The sequence below is a fragment of the Phoenix dactylifera genome, chromosome 1 (assembly GCF_051530095.1).
Source record: "Phoenix dactylifera cultivar Ajwa chromosome 1, Ajwa_hap1_PhDact_Kaust_v1.1, whole genome shotgun sequence".
Lineage (NCBI taxonomy): Eukaryota > Viridiplantae > Streptophyta > Magnoliopsida > Arecales > Arecaceae > Phoenix > Phoenix dactylifera.
In genome coordinates this window covers 66,063,702-66,080,720 of record NC_143190.1, presented here as the reverse complement: position 1 = coordinate 66,080,720, position 17,019 = coordinate 66,063,702, and the positions used below count along the sequence as shown (strand labels likewise).

The following is a 17,019-nucleotide window of genomic DNA, read 5'->3' as shown; positions in this document are numbered from 1 at the left end:
GCCCCAGTCTTTAGTGCTGACATGGCTATCGACTGGTCGAGCTCGCGGACCTCCTAGGTTGCAGCGGTAAAGCGGTCGAGGTATTCTCTGAAGGATTCTCCCTTCTTTTGCTTGATGTCCAGGAGGGAATCCAACGTTCGCCGCTGGCGCCGGCTGGCAGCAAAGTTGGTGGCGAACTGCCTGCCGAGCTGCTCAAAAGAGTATACCGTGCTCGGCTTCAGTCCAGAGAACCAAAGTCGAGCTGTTCCCCGAAGAGTCGCTGGGAAGGCCTTGCAGAGCACAGCCTCCGAGGACCCTTGCAATGTCATGAGGGCTCGGTAACTTTCCAAATGATCGAGGGGGTCGATAGTTCCGTTGTAGGGCTCCACTTGGGGCATTTTGAACCTCGGTGGGACCGGCTCATCCTCGATCTGGCAGGAGAAGGAGAACTTGGTGGTAAACTCAAAGTCACCCTCGCGCCTTGCCTTCCTGCTGTGAAGCGCTTCAATCTGGCGCTCAAGGTTCTCGACCTTCTTGTCGAGCTCCCCAGCCTGGGGGATTGCCACAGTAGTCTGCTCCGGTTCGTGACGGTCCGAAACTGACTCAGCTTCCGAAAGCTGCGGCCTTCTGTCTATACTCCTTTTTGGCAATTCTCTCCGGGGAGACGCCCGAATTGAGCCTTGGCGACAGCATCGTTCTTCATTGTTGGCCCTCGAGGAGCCGTAGAGGTTTTGGCCCTGGGGCACTGGTCCATTTGGAGGAAGCACTGGCTAGACCTGGCCTGCGAAGGCGGCATAGGTGGGGCTTCCTCACGTTGCAAGCCTTGGACGGCTGCGGCCAAGGCCTGGACCTACTGCACCAGGATATTGAACTGTTTCGGTTGGACTTGGGGAACTGGGTCAGCCGGAGGTGGCGAGTTCTGGACAGAGTGTCCAGAACTTGGTGGGAGACGCCGGGAGGCATTGGAGGCTCCTTTGCTTCTCAACTTCATGGCCACAACTCGGGCCCTTCCTCTAGCGCCAACTGTTGCTGGAAATTGGATCCGGAGGCGGCCGTCGGCTGAGAAGGAAGAGCTCCGGCGTGAGATGGTGGGTGGCGGTCCGTCGGCGGGCGGCGTCCTCCGGAGGACCTGCAAAAAATCGGTGGCCGGGGTTTCTAGCGCCGGCCCTCCAATGCCTAAGTCAGAGGGGGCAAATGTATGAGGGGGGAGAAAATATGTCTCCAGAGTTTCAGAGTCCAACCCCTTCTAAGGTTGAGGGGTTTTTTTTCTTTTATAGAGGGGTACAGGTGTACCTGTGATGCGACGAGGTGAACGGGTTACCGTCATGATTGAGCACGATCGTGTGAATTAATGCATTGCCATGGAAAATCAAGCCGGAGTCAGTGAGTCATCGTGGCTGATCAGACGTGGCAAAGTAGCTCAACTATCTGCCGTAGAGAGCCTGAGGTCCGTAGATGGTATTAATTGTTGAGTGAGCCGGAGATCAGCAGAGGCCATGCGCATTAATTGTTGAGTGAACCGGAGATTAGCAGAGGCCATGTGCATTAATTGTTGACGGTGGTAGCAGGGCATGGCCCCTGGTCGAGCTGCAGAAGGATGTGACCGCAGCAGGTGGATGGTAAGGTCGGGCTTCCGAAGTCAGGCTTCCGAGGGAGATCGGGCCGAGGTTGAGTGCTTGGATGGGGCGTCTCGGAGTCGAGCGCCTGGTTGGACATCGGGCCCGGCTGCACATCTTAAAGTCGAGCACCTCCAGATCGGGCGCCTTCAGGCACGTGATGGTCATGCGCCCATGTATTTCGGGACGACTCGTTTTTCCCCCCAACAATTTCCAAATTGAAGGGATTGAACATTCTCATTTACACCGCCAAACAACTATTAGCTTAATTTGTTGATATCTCTCCTCCAATGGCTCCTCCTTGGAGGAAATCTGAGGTTCAAATCCAAATCCGAGATATTGCTCGGGAAAAGCCATAAAGGACTATAATATAAAATTTGGGTTCAGTTGGAGCTCTGATGTCCATTTTCACCTAGCAGTCTAATAAAAAATCCCTCTGGGTAATAAAAGTGTCACGTAAATACATCGTTCGTGTTCATAAACATGATCCATCAGCTGCATATCACACAAACCAGTGACTTGGTTCCTCTCCGCATAGGCGGAGCAAATCTGAAACAGCAAACTCTGATTAGTACGAAGGTCAGTACCAGAGACAAGAATGGCGCGTTGGCAGTGAGTGTTCGTGGGTCCCGATCAAAACTTTATTTCATTGGGCAGCTCAAGTTTGGAGGAGGATATCGTTTTTCCTTCTGAGGTCCAGTGTCGTGCTGGAGGACTTTCTACGGCAGGTAAGATTTATCATACGATCTCTGAGCACTGTAGGGTAGAATATTGCTACCGTTTACTTGGTTTATCATATTTGGCTGGACAGAACTATCAAAATCTTTGAGGACAGAAGGGCACCCGTAAGGTCTGTTGTAGAACGGACTCTTCATCAGGTAGTGGAGATCAATGAGACTGTTGGGTCTGATTCATCTGCGATGGCTAGGGATATCTGGGACCCCTCTTTGCTGCCACAGCACCTAGGTTTACTCTTGTTTCTTATGAGCCTCTACCCTCTGACCTTAAGGTGAATTTCGATAAAAGCCTGCCCGCCGGTGGCGATAGCGCTGGAGTGGCATTTGTGATCAGAGACCACTGCTCCAGACTGATTGCTGCAGGGGGATGTCGTTCCTTCAAGGCTTCAACATTTGGGACGGAACTCAGGACAACATGGAAGAGGCTCTCATATGCGAGACATGTACTGAAAACTGGTTGTATCATTCTGGAGGGAGACTTAATCTCGTTGATTGAGCGCTTGCGAGAGGAGAGGCGGGAGGAAGCAAAGCACCCGCTTTTACGTGACACGTGACGGATGCCACGAGAGTGCCATACTGACTAGGTCGGACATACTCTTTAAGAGGCGAACCAAACTGCTGATTGTGTCACCTCATTTGTTGCTTATTATTTTGGAGATTTTTTCTGACCAGCAATCCTCTATTTCTATTAATTTGTGTAGTCTTCTTTCTAATGATGTAGCTGGCTATGCTCATGCAAGACCAGTGTAAGCAGCTGATGTACCACAAAAAAAAAAAACACGACTCATCACTCAGGCTTTAGGCCTGCTAAGTGCCACAGCGGGTGCCAGCACCTCGAGCAAATGAGTACATAAGATACTGCACCGCCGCAGTATGGACTAAAATTCCCAAGGTTTCATAACCCTTACAAAACCAGAAAACTCCGTGAGAACCTTAATAAGCCCCAGCCCTACGCTAAGCACCGCACAGGAAAACTCTGTACTTGCCCAGAACATCAGCGTTTTTAGACAAAAATAAACTTCATTAATTGAAATCATCGCTATAATCCTTTCTTTCGATTCCTCTCCAGTTGAGAGGCTGATCAGGATAGGTACTATGACTGGGCAGAAAAAAAATCTAAGTGAATCTCTAAGATTTTTGACCAGCATCTAAATAGCTTGAGATTAAGCAATTAAGAATACCAGTTTCACAACGTGAAGAGATTGAAAACTACCTATTTTTTCTTTTTTATTAAGAAGTTATATGCGCGCAGCACCCCCCTGGTTGGAGCACTTTGCTTGACCTGATTGTTGTACCAAAGGCTATAAAGATACCCCAATCGTGCGCCTTTGTGATTGTCACAAGCTGGGCTCGAACACACGCTTTCTAGATGCAATGCACCGTCCAGATTTCAACCTTTCTGATCATAGCAGAAAATCTAAAGCCCGTGGCACGCCCTAAAACATTGTAAAAATTAACGGAACGAAAGAATTTCTCAATGCCGCAGCAGAGAGAGTCCAGAAAAACACAATTCTGCAATCAGTAACTGAATCACATCGAGGCTCAATAAGAACAGAAATCCTTGTTCAATTTGTGGACGGAATCATAGCACGAGAATCAAAGTACTGCAAACAAATACAAGGAGCTCCGAGCATGCAGATAATACATCCTCGAGCAGAAAGAGGCACAGGTAATTTGTTCAACACACCTAGAGTCCTAATATTGTTAATTAAATACAAAAAATTTAAGTGGTTTTTGTATGCAAACAAGTATCATTAAATGATTAACACCACAGACAAATGTGGATTCCGGGTGGGTGGGCGGTGGGAGGGGGGGGGGGGGGGGGGGATCCAAGCAATATGATCAAATAACACGAATGGCATCAGGAGGAAGCCGTAGCAATGCCTCAGAACGCGTACAAGCAGCCTTACCATTGGCAGCGGCATGGTTAGGTGCCGTAACCCCTTTAGACCTGCCTTTCTTATTTTGCACCGTCTTTGGGACCCCCTTCTCAAATCAGCAGCCACCTCCGACCCAACTCACAACAGCTTCCCACGTAGACTCTTAATGGGAAACATGGCCGAGCACATATTGTTCTCCAGTTTATCATATTTTTATACAGATGACCAAAGCATAAGTTGCAGCAGCTGACTAGCAACACTAATACTGAACCCTCTCATCGCTGTCGAAATTAAGGCACTCAATGCCTTCGAGGGTGGACTCATAGTTCTTGATGTTAGATGGATGCCTCCCGGACGAAGTTCGCTTATGCTCTGCAGAGCTAACTGGGGGACTTCTCTGAGCACCAGAAAGTTTGAGGAATGTCCCAGCGCTTGCCTCGGTGGTACGAGTCCGAGATGGGTCAAATTCACTAGCAGCAACATCTCGGCTGCTAGAAACAGCAGCACGCCTTGAAGATCCGCTTGACCGCCCCAAAAAAGTTGAACTGGATAACTATATTGTATATGCATCCACGGTCAGGAATTACATGGCAAACACTAAATATATCTAGCAAAGCAACATGTACTACGAAATCACATGATTTGCGACAAATATATCCCAGCCTGATGCAGCTGATCCATCAATGGTTAAAAGGTTGGGAAAAAGGGTAACATAAGCTCAGAAACAGGATTTTTTAATTCTTCAGAGCGACATTTGAAGCTATGCGCACCGCTTAATCACTGTATTCAGAATTTCCGAAGTTAATGTATCGAAAGCAGATGAAAATCTACAAGCTCAAGTCTTTAGCAAATATTTGGTGCATGAACTCCCTCTCGCAATAAAACATTCTAATAGACCTCCCTCCTATTGTTGATACCCTAACAGATATAGTTGCTAAAAATCCCTGTAACTTCACAGCTCGCAGATTACAAGTCACATGCCAAAAATTTTTATTTGCATTCGTACAGCAGGTAATTTATTATAATTGTAGGCTTGATATATTGGTTCAGAATCTGCCTTATACTGCAAGGCTGGGCATCCAATTTTGGCCCAGTCTGGAAACAGGATAAGCAATTTGGGAATAACTTTTTTTATCCTCAGTAGGTACACAGTTCCGGAATAAAATGAGGTAAGAAAGGATAATGCAAAATTTGCATTTTACAAGTGCTTTTATCCCCGTTTAATCATCACTTCTGTTGGTTATTATTTGGGTTAAAAGACAAATATGCTTTTTTCTTTTGCTTACTTTTTTGCTAATGAAGGAATTCTTTTGGTATTTTCACTAATCAAATGGGGATAAAACTTGGGGATAGTAAAATTCTGGAGACCAAGAGAATCACCGATCCCTGATTATCCCTGGTTTTGACCAAATTCTTGGCCATCAGCTGTTCCACCACACAATTTTGTTCTGTTTGGCTTTATCGATAGAGAACAATAAACCCTTTCTCCCACCCTCTCTCCCATTACCAAAGGGGGCCTTGGATATTAATTCAAACTATTTTTGTTTCAGCATGATAATAAGCTTTTACAAACCAAAGCTGTTAGGATAAAGGGATGAGCAGGGAAAAAAAGAGCAAGCAGGAAGGAAACACAGCATCATCATAAGCAAATATGTACTATGTGAGTCAACTATTACGACAACTCATGTACCAAATGAGGTATCCCTCCCCTAATACTAGATAAATATTAAATCTAGTATCTAGGATAACCATCACATGTAGCAGAAAAACTCAAGCTCAAAATCAAGGACAATAAATCTCTGTCCTCCAAAAATAAAGTGTTTCTTTGATCATCTAGAGAGAGAACCTTCTTACAGTCGTGCTTTCTTCTTGGTATTAATGCTCAAAAATGGATAGATATGAAAAATTAGGAACAATGTTGTACCGGGCATACCATACCGGTAACGAATCGGTATGCAATTTCCTACCATAACGATACTCGATATGCCTCGCCATCTCGTACCATATCGTGTACCGACATTGTAATAAGATGATACCAGCATGGGGTCCAATACTAAGATAGCGAACCTTGATTATAAATTTATCTACCCTATAACTAGATATGTGGAACCCACATAAACATATAGATCATTAAGAGCAGAACGTGAAGAATCTCAAACAGAACAGTAAAAGACAACGTTGAAGTTTGTTTGGACAAGCTGGTAAAGGTGGAATTTTAAGAGTAAAGCAGGCCACAGGAGGCAAGATTTTGTCGGTGAGACTGTGCATAAACAATTACCCTACGGTAGCCACTTATAATGCTTCATCTTATACTCGAATAAAACCATGCATATGGAAACATTTAAATCAGATAACATGACTATGAAGTCATTTCCATCACCATCTACCACTCTCGATGCAATATTTGTGAACCTAATCCCTAGTGCAATCTCCAATTTCCAATGTGTTACGAAACATAAAGGAGAACTTTGATTCGACCTGTGGATCTAGAAATCCTAGTAACCATATCTGAGGGAAAAAATTGTGGAGGCTTTTTGTATTACCATCATCACAATATTATACGGGCCAAATTCCAATGGATGTCTCAGCACTAGTAATGTAAACCAGGGAACTGAATAAGATTGTGACAATCTGCTTTCGATGTCAAAGATGACTCCTGATTATAGAAGATTAAAATGTCGGAATACAAGAAGATTATATTTGAAAGAGGACTCTACGTTGAATGACCCAATACATCAGTCTGTTCCATTGTTTGCACATGTTCTAAGCTATACCACCATATTTTCAGAATTAGAACTTATATGCGATATCTCAAACCTTGATCTAAAGGCTTCATGCATGATGCATCGATCATCTTTTAAACATGTTAGCAAGATAAACCTCCGAAAAGCATATAATAACTAAGAAAGCCTCTGTAAAATATGATTCACTGATCTCAAATATGGATAAATGAATAACAGCACATACAGGATAACAAGGTGGAATAGGAAGATCTCACCATCACATCTTTAGTAGCAGTTGGATCTTTTCTCATTGGGGTTTTCTGCTTTGATAAGCTGCCCACATTTGCAGCTGGAGCTGGAGCTGGAGCTGAAACACGTCGACGAGAAGGATCCATTGCCGACCAACCACTTGTTCTTCCTTCCTCACCACCTAGAACAAAATTTTGAGCAGAAAACTCACAATAGGTAAACAACATGCAGATATATCATACATAAGGACTCAAGAACTTCTAATCTAGTAATTGAAAAGTCAACGCTAGTAAGAATCTTAGGTATGCAATACATCAGCATAAGACCATGTAGCAAATATGCAGATTTATTTGCAGGTTGAAAATATGATAGATGACAACAAAGGCTACCTGACTGCCTATCATTAGCAACTGCAGGGGCCAAGCCAGAGCTAGGTCCAGCACCAAGACCCTAAAATGAGAACAAACAATAAAAAAAAAAGATTTAGCCATTGTTTGAGTACTGAGAGACAGGGAGGGGATCAAAAACAGCATATTCTGCATTGGACTAACAGGAGCACGTGGAGGAGCACTGGAAATCTGTGACTGCTGATATTTCAGAATGGTCCAGTCAAACACATAATCAAACTGAAATCCTGAAGAAGAACAAACACAAAAACAATGTTAGCCTTATATGAAGCAATATTCACAGTTTTCCACTTTAGAAATAAATAATCCAGTCAATAAACAAATCTTCCATTCTTTCTGCGAATAATAATGTGAAATGCCCACCCTCACGGATAAAAAGGTCCCGAAATAATCTCTTGAGATATGCATAATCTGGCTTATCTTCAAAACGTAGCGAGCGGCAATAATGGAAGTACGATGCAAATTCTGAAGGATATCCCCGACACAGAGCCTGAACATTATATAAGTGTTACGCATTAAAAGAGAAAAAAATGTTATAAGCCGCAGTTCATAATACCAACAAAAAACTTGCCTCAATTGATGTGGCAACTTTTCTTTCACTGATCTTCTCATACTTCTGTTTCTTGGTTCCTGCTTTCAAACCCTGCCATGGAAGACTGAAAACAGAGGAGAAGACTTCTTATTAGATATGGCAAAGTGGAAAACAGAAACAAATAAAGAAAAGGTCCAAACAAGAAAACCACACCTTCCTCTTAAGAAGTACATGAGAACATATCCAAGAGATTCGAGATCATCCCTCCTGCTTTGTTCTTAGAAACCAAAAAACACTAGTCAGATCCAAAACATGGCATTTAATGAATGCAGCAAAATATAGAGAAAATGAAGCACAAACAGCAATAGACAAACATCAGATCAGACATTAAAATTTCAACATTAGCAAATGTTAATCACAAATATGCATTTACAGATATACAGGTACATACCTATGCCAAGATGAGTGTTTACACTTGCGTATCTTGCTGTCCCAGTCAAGTTTTTGTTCTCTCTGCAATATACATACATAAATATAAACATGAGAATGCAAACAATGTGGCAACAACAATCTTCCAGCAACTAAAGGTGTGCAATCAAATTCAAAGATTATACTGATAGATATGAAAACCACTGATGAGATTTACAAGTATGAGATTTACAAGCTGAATATACACCATCAAGCTTCGAACAATATTGTGAAAGGGGAATAACTTAAACGGTAATTAGTGTAACTGTAATGAGAATAGCAACGCTTCTTTATGATGGCAAGAAAAACTATTTGTAGAATGTAACTAGTGAATGTATGTCATAAAGATCCCAAACTATTAAAAGAAAATCTTAATGATAAAAGTATCATATATAAGGCATTATTGAGGAAAGCCACCTTTGCTGTGAATGAGTGACATAAGGCACTAAGGTTCCAACAATGAATTAGTGGGATGGGGCACAAAGGGTTGCAAGCAAGGTCTGCCAAACCGGGCTAAATCGTACGGTTCCACCGGTACCGAACCGACCCGGTTGTAAATCGGATCGCTTTGCTACTAGGAAATGGTCCGTATGGGCCGGAACCGCCATGAGACCGGCCGGAACATGTCGGAACTGGTCGATTCCGACCAGTTCGATACCGACTCGGTGCAAACCGGTCGGTTCGCAACAAGTCAAGTAGCACTATGACTATGCTTATGATCTGGATATCTACGAGAGTCATCGCCACTCGACCCGATTATAAATATCGGCATGCATGTTGTACTTTAAACGTATATAACTGATTGTATTATTTTATATTTTTCACATCACTACTTGAATTGAAAATATTTTTATGTTGTTCATTTTATGATTTGCATTATTTAAAGCAATAAGATGCATCATCTAGGTTAAATCGAGATAATAGAAACATCAAAAAAACAATCAAGAAAATATCAAAACATCATCAAATTAGACTTAAATTCATAGAAAAAGTTTGAAAAGAGTGATTACCAATTAAATTGTTTGAGACCTGCAACAAAAAATAGGATGTGCCGATCTGTGAACCGGCACGCCCTGCCAGCTCGGTTCGGCACCGGCACAGACCAGCACACCCTGCAGATTTGGTTCGACACCGAACCGGTACCGAACCATACCGGACACCGACCGGTACGGATTCCGGTACTGATTTGGTGGACCATGGTTGCAATTGCTCCTTAAATAAGTAGAATTAGAGAATTTCAGACATCCTATATAACCTAAATGTTACGGCTCCAATCACCAAATAAGCAGAAATAAAGTGTCATCACATAGTAAGTTTATGCAAACATTTGAACTGCTCTTGGCTTGGCATGCTCAGCATTCACACAAATAATAAGGTTATGCCTTGGCATATCAACAGCTGAATTAGATGCAAACCAAAATTAAAGTGAACAGCCACTAGATGACTCCAAAAGGATTTAATTTAGACTTCCCCCACCATAAGCCTCCATAAAGAAGCAGAACAAGAACAAGAATTGCAATAATTTTTTAATAAATCAATCAGATGTGTCGCATGATAGGAAAGAAAAGAAGCCCAGCGCACAAGATCCTGCCATTGTGGGGTCTGGCGAGGGCCCGATGTATGTAGCCTTACCCCCATGTGCAAAGAAAAATATTTTTGTGTTTCAAACCCATAACCTCCAATTTACAATGGAGAAACCTCACCATTACATAAGCTCACCCTCTCGATGTGTCATATGACAAGTAGGATGAAAGCAAGGAATCCTACAATGCCAAGCCTACTATAAAAAAACAAACCAAAGTTAGATTCGATAACCACCTCACATGCAGGCCTAACCAAAGAATCCTACAATTTAAGTGCCTGCAGCAGGTATCAGATAATAAGTGATACTAAGATACTCAACAACCAGATAATGCAACATTAAAAACAACATTAAAACTTGATCAATCATGATGATTTTCTTGGACATTCCACAACCCTCCCTTACCGAGGCAAGTGGAATGGGGACAAAAACTTCAACTTGAATTATTGGCAGTAATCTATTTTAACAGCCAAATTATATTCCTGGAGCATGTAACACTATTATACAACAACAGATAAAGAATAGGTCATAAAAGGCAAAAAAAAATGATGGTTTAGCATGTTTCTTTTTTGTCATACTACACTCTTTAAATGTGTAGACAATCAAAACTAAGTTCTTCATGGAAGAAATAATCTTGTCGCAACCCTATCATGCGACTAAAAATTTCATGAGAACATGCCAATTGAGCTTCACTACCTAAAGACAAAAGAACATCAACAAGAAGAAAAACATGTCCTTCAATCATTAGCTTCTTAGTCACGAAAGACAATTTAGGCAAGAACAACTAGCTATGAGACAATCAACAATGATGCTTCAAAAAATTAAGCCGTCTTCAGGAAACATTTATCATTGATATGACTTATTTTACTGCAATTCACTTGCAATTATTATATAAGCCATAACCAAAAATCACCATTCCTTAATGACTCGTTTGGTTCGTGGGAGGAGGAAAAGTGTGGTCAACGGAAAAACAAAAAAGTGTCGCTTGTTTGGTTGGAGTTTTCAAAAAAGAGAGATGTAAAAGTAGCATTTCCATCAAAAAAAGATTTTCATATTTCATGGGAATGAAAAACCCATGGAGGATATAGAAAAGCTACTTTCTCACCGGTTGAAAGTTGGGATCTTTTTTCTCCAAAAGTACCCTTAAGCCATCAAAATCTATAGGTACGGTCTTTCCCTTTATTAAGAGTATAATAGGTATTTGATACAAATTTTTCAGAAAAGTAGATGCTCAACCAAACATAAGCCACTATGAAATGTGCCACTTTTCCTTGATTAACCAAACATATCAAGACTATTTTTTTCAGGCATCATATTCTCAGAAAAAAAATTCCTGTGACGAAAAATTCTTCCTGCAAGCCAAACGGGTCCAAAAGGGCAAGAAAAAGCCATGTAATCCTATCAAGACTTGACCATGATTAAAGCTATGCCCTATATATTTTCATAAGAATACAATTTGAGGCCAAAAGGAAAAAAAATAAGGGTAAGTATTACAGTATATTCCACTTGTATCCTTTTAGAAACAAACCTTTCCTCAAGCCAAAGCAACAATCTTATTGTATTTCTAGAAATTTAACATTTGATGTTATACTATGGCTGTTGATCAAATCCAGGAAAATTATTAATGGCCAAAAATCTTATGATTCTACTTTATAAAACTTTAGAAGGCTTCATGTCCAATGCCTTTTTTCTTTCAAGCAAGCAACAAGAATTTTAATACTATCCACTTTCAGCATTAACTAAATAAAACTTTGTTACACCAAGACTATGACAATAGCGAACTACAACATCAAATTGCTCTACAGCAGACTGTATTTTAAAATGGGAAATAAGCTGTAATAAAGAACAAAGAAAATAAAAAGATCAAAAGTTTCAGAAATATATACTTAAGACTCACCTAGGCTCAAGACTTGATTTAAGAGAATTAAACCTCTTTCAGGTTTCATGAGAGATGCTAGATGAAGTGGAGTGGCTTTTTAAAATATTCAAAACTTGTGTGCATACCCAATGTTAAATTTTTGAGACAGACTATAGTAGGAGGTTCTTCGCATTCAAGCATTGTCAAGCACAATGGAAAGCCATTCACTTTCAGACTTGCAATACAGCAATTTCAAATATAACATTTTCATGGATTTTAAACAATCCAGCATCTTACCTATATGGAATGTGTTGGTGAGTCGTAGTATCTCTATATTTCTTGGCAAGTCCAAAATCAATGACATACACCTACAAAATGTACAACAGCAGCAAGATAAACAGATTACAATTTGTTATCATGAAAAGGACTATAATGAACAAGGATAAAACTTCATGGAGCACCTGATTAGCCCGTCGCCCTAGGCCCATAAGAAAATTATCTGGTTTGATGTCTCGATGCAGAAAGGACTTGGAGTGAACAAACTCCACTCGGTTGATCTGAAGAAGGATAAAATATATATGTCAGAAACAAACAAAAAAATGAAACAATTTGCCACAAGTTTATTTCATAATGGTTTCTAGTGTAATTACGCAAGAAGAGAATGGCAAAGGAAAGTAGCTAAGGTGAATGCATTGTGAAACAAGGATGAAATAAGGAATGATTACACTAGAGGAAGCAAAGAGCTCAAGCTACTGACAACAAGATAGGGGAGAGGCAGCAAATATGGTGTGACCATGCCCCCTGAGATATGAGGAAGCCCAACAAAAGAGTAATCAAATTTCTTAAGACGAACAGGGAGAGAAAAAGCAAACAGCTAAAACAACTTGGAGTTGTGAGGATTTTGAAAAGCGAGCAGAAATAGCTGAAGTAGCTCGTAGTATGATCGCTGGTGCAGTAGAGGAACTATGAAGCATAGTACAAGATAAAAATGTTTCGACAAGATTTGACAGTTATGATCCTATAAGCACATTGTACGTAATGCTATACCATCTGATCCGCAAGCATAAGAACAGTCTTCAGAGACAGCTTTCTGCTACAGAAGTTAAAAAGGTCTTCAAGGCTTGGTCCAAGTAGATCCATCACAAGGACATTATAATCACCTTCAACACCAAACCATCTCACATTCGGAATCCCAGCTGCCAAAATCAAACATGAGGAAATACAACTAAGCATGGTAAGTTTAAAAAAAAAACTTTTTTATATGAATTGCAACAGAAAGGAAATGAAATTCCTCCTTACTTCCTCCTTGTAGAATTCTGTATAGTTTTGATTCATATAACAACTGGGGATGCTTTGTCTTGACATTTTCCTGATAAAAAAGAGATCGTGTATGGGAATTTTAACCCAAATAGAGGCTAACAACAAGGACAAGATTTGAAGAACTAAAATGAACAAGAAAAACATATATTCCCTTCCAGACCCCCAAAAGACCCCATAACTCCCTTAAAGAAAGATGATGACAAATCTTTAAGGGGTATATTTGATTAAAAAACAAGTGAGCACTATCTTTTAAAAAAGGGAATGACTAAAAAGTAAAGAGTAAACTGAAAATAAAGATCTTTGTTCTCACTTTTCCACAGTCGAAGTGCACTACTACATCATATTAAACAAACTGATAAGAGGAGAGGAAGGGGGGAAAGTGAACAGCCACAGAAACAAAAATTTGAAAAACGCCATCCAGAATTTGGGGCCCACTGCCTACTTACTGCGGAAAATCACAAAACCAATTTCAACTTACAGATATTTTCCACTTGAATGGTTCCTTACAAAAATTATTGGCATATGAAGATTCACAAAGCCAACCCCAAAGTTGAGGCATGGTTTGATAGTGAAGGTTCTAATTATGGCAGAGGTTCCTTATGTATTTCTTCGCACTTCTTCCGATGAAAATTAACAAAAAGATAAATCTTGGTACACCATCTTATCCCCAGCACAACTTGTGAGAGAAGCCCTTTAAATTCAAATAAAACCAAGAAGATATGCTGCACAGGTCCAACTAAAGAATGATCATCAGGAGGAGGAAAATTTAAAAATTTAAAAACAAAAAAAAAGAGACATGCAGAAGGCGGACAGAAGGTAATTAAAGCAACAGGCCAATAATTTCATCGACTCTGACAATTTTCTTTTCCAGACACTGAATTTATCGACCAACTAATTTACAACTCAAATAATAGTAAAAAAACCAAATCCAAAATCCAAAGTCTGTCAAGGGGTAATACTCACGAGTTTAATGCCAACCTCTTCGTTCGTTTGAGTATTAGTACCTGCAAATACGGACAAAAATAACCAAAAAATTCCGAAAAGGTGCCAAATCTCAAATCCCCAAAGAGACAAAAAATCCAAATTAAAACCAATCACATACCTAAATAGATCTCTCCAAAAGACCCGCTCCCGATCTTGCGACCGAGCCGAAACTTGTTCCCGACACGGGGCTCCATTGCCGCGGCCAGATTCAAGAAACCCACACCCCGATTTCAAACCCTAACCCTAAAAATCAGATTTTTTTACAACGAACAAGAAATCCCGAAGGAAAAAAAAACACCAGCGACCGCAAAAAATAGATAAACCCCCTCCGATCTCTCGAATCCTCACAGATTCACGCAAGACAGCAAGAAAACAGACCGACTCGCATCACCCAATCGATCGGTCCAAAAAACAGAGACGAAATATATACAGCAAAGGAGATCGGAACCTAGGATTTCCCAGACGAGAATCGATCTCTAGGGTTTCTATCTAACAAATTGGAATCAGAGACAGAGGGGAAGAGGAGGAGAAGAGGGGGGAGGGGAAGAGGAAAGGGGTCATGGATGCCGTCCCCACGCACGCTTCAATCCAATCGAAACCACGATAGCGGACAATATAGGGCTTCTCTCTCTCTCTCTCTCTAATCCTTGCTGTTGGTTTTCTTTTCTCTCTCTAAATTAGGTTGGGCCGTGACGTAGGAGCCTCTTTCTTTGTAATGGAGGAGGGAACGACGCCGTAGCCGGCGAAGTTTATTAAGCTTATTTCACCCGGCCGCGTACGTACACACTCTTTCTTTGTACTTCCCGAATTGCCCCTGTCCGTTTAGGTTAAAGTTTAAACAAATTGGACCACTGTTGAGTTCAGAACTGCAGATTTAGGGTTCCCGAATTGCCCCTGCCAAACAAAAAAAAGTACGCATTCGGGGAGCCTTTGGTCTTCCCGAATTGCCCTTGTCCGTCTGGGTAAGGGATTAGGTGTCATGTTAATCAGTTGTTGATCTACCCCTTTGTTTCTCATTATCAAAATGCCTTATTACTCTCCCAAGATAGAATTTTGACCCTGATGGAGTATAATATTTGACGAAGAATTGGTTGGTTCTCCATGGAAATGGAACAATAATGGAATCTCCTTGGTAGAAAAGATTTTTTTCGTAATCAGGTGCTTGCTCCAATTTTTCTTTTAGTTGGTGGAGGATTTGAGCATATTTTTGTGTGTGCTCGTTAATTTTTTCTCTCGATTTCAAAAATTAACTTTAAGGTATAAATTTATTGTTACATTTTCTGCATATGTTAACAAGATATTTTTTTTTCTTGCCATGCATAAAAAAATATTTATGTATACATTAACATGCTAAAACAGGAGAACTCGAGAAGTTATTCTCTTTGCTTAATTACTATTGATAGTGAGACAAGGTTTTTTTCTAATGTTAGTAATTTTTATGTTTGAATTTTTCTAATGTTTGATCCTCTTTGCTTCTTTAATACTTATATTTAAAGGTTTGACGATTAAAGCAATGACGCGGAAGTAAGTTAATGAGGTGCTGTCTCTAAAGATAACAATTTAGTTTTTTAAAAAAAAAAAAAAGCTTCCATGACTGGGGCACGCTTCAAACGTGGAAACGCGTCAAAAGAGGATCCGCGGAAGTCGTGTTTTGCGACCTCCACTTTCCAGCCGTTCGCATGTTCGAATCATCCATTTCTTATAGATTGTACCCACCGCCCAGATAGAATTTTGACCCAACTCTCCCTAGATAGAGTTTTGACCGCGATGGAGTATAATATTTGTTTTTAACTTGCTAGTTTTACGGTAATTGATTGGTTGGCCATGGAAATGGAACTAAAGGTGGAATTTTTTTGGTAACAAAATTTTCGTGAATGATGTATCAAAAAAAAATTTCTCATAATCAAGCACTTGTTCCTATTTTTCTTGTAGTAGGCGAAGGATTTCAGCATATTTTTATGTGGCTTGCATTGCTTGGTTGCTTTAGACAGCTAGAAATGAGACTTTTTTGAGACTCATTCTCTATACCGAATGAAATGAGCATCTCCTCCCCTCCCCTGTTCAGTACCTTTTTTTGTTCTGACTTGGCGGCTGTGTGGAAGAGCATTAGTTTCGCAATCCTAAAGTTTAGAGAAGATTAGAAGGTAACTCTCTTACTATTATTTCATAGATAAATGACGCAGGATCACACAGGTTAGGTTAAAGTGCAATCCTCTGTTAAAAGATCTTCTATAGTGAAGGCATCTACATGGGTTTTTAGGGCTTCTCATGTTTTATGCTCTCGAGGGAGACTATACTATAGATAGGCGTGATTCTCTTCTGCTCATGGCGTTGCCTTCAATGGGCTTTAATTCCAGCCAAGGCCTCCTCTGATGTCCGCACACACGAAAAAAAAAATGATGGACACAAAGTCTATTAGAACGTTGCATCATATATCCAATTATGTAATTCCATCACACTTTATGAAACATGTATCACGTTTGGAAAGAGTGAAAAAACAAACTAATGACACTGATTCCGAAGCTCACCGCATGAAAATCTCATTTGTAATACAATTCATGAATGCACATGCTGGACATCATAAATTCTTACATGAGTCTTAAGAGTCTTATCAAAATTTCCATTGAATTTGGCAATGTCACCACTTTATTTACTTGCAACAGGATAATTTTTCATCTGGTTCA

At 40.6% G+C, this 17,019-nt stretch overlaps 1 protein-coding gene across 1 annotated transcript; it reads right to left on the bottom strand.

Annotated features, from left to right (window-relative positions):
- Window positions 1-3,874: 3,874 nt before the first annotated feature.
- Window positions 3,875-15,140, bottom strand: LOC103724077 (casein kinase 1-like protein 2). Its single transcript, XM_008815232.5, has 14 exons — window positions 14,454-15,140; window positions 14,315-14,355; window positions 13,331-13,400; window positions 13,079-13,227; window positions 12,493-12,588; window positions 12,329-12,399; window positions 8,575-8,636; window positions 8,337-8,400; window positions 8,163-8,247; window positions 7,955-8,081; window positions 7,736-7,818; window positions 7,574-7,634; window positions 7,211-7,365; window positions 3,875-4,765 (listed from the first exon to the last, which is right to left on the bottom strand). Exons 1-14 carry the CDS (start codon window positions 14,527-14,529, stop codon window positions 4,472-4,474), a joined length of 1,434 nt encoding a protein of 477 aa, XP_008813454.2. The 5' UTR covers window positions 14,530-15,140; the 3' UTR covers window positions 3,875-4,471.
- Between the last annotated feature and the right edge of the window lie 1,879 nt (window positions 15,141-17,019).

What these genes read in the sequence shown, in the direction of transcription:
- LOC103724077 (XM_008815232.5), bottom strand. Translation starts at nt 14,529, where the DNA reads ATGGAGCCCCGTGTCGGGAACAAGTTTCGGCTCGGTCGCAAGATCGGG. An exon ending in AAACACTCATCTTGGCATAG is followed by an intron (nt 8,401 to 8,574) that starts GTATGTACCTGT and finishes TTGGTTTCTAAG; the next exon opens with AACAAAGCAGGAGGGATGAT. An exon ending in AAGTTGCCACATCAATTGAG is followed by an intron (nt 8,082 to 8,162) that starts GCAAGTTTTTTG and finishes TATAATGTTCAG; the next exon opens with GCTCTGTGTCGGGGATATCC.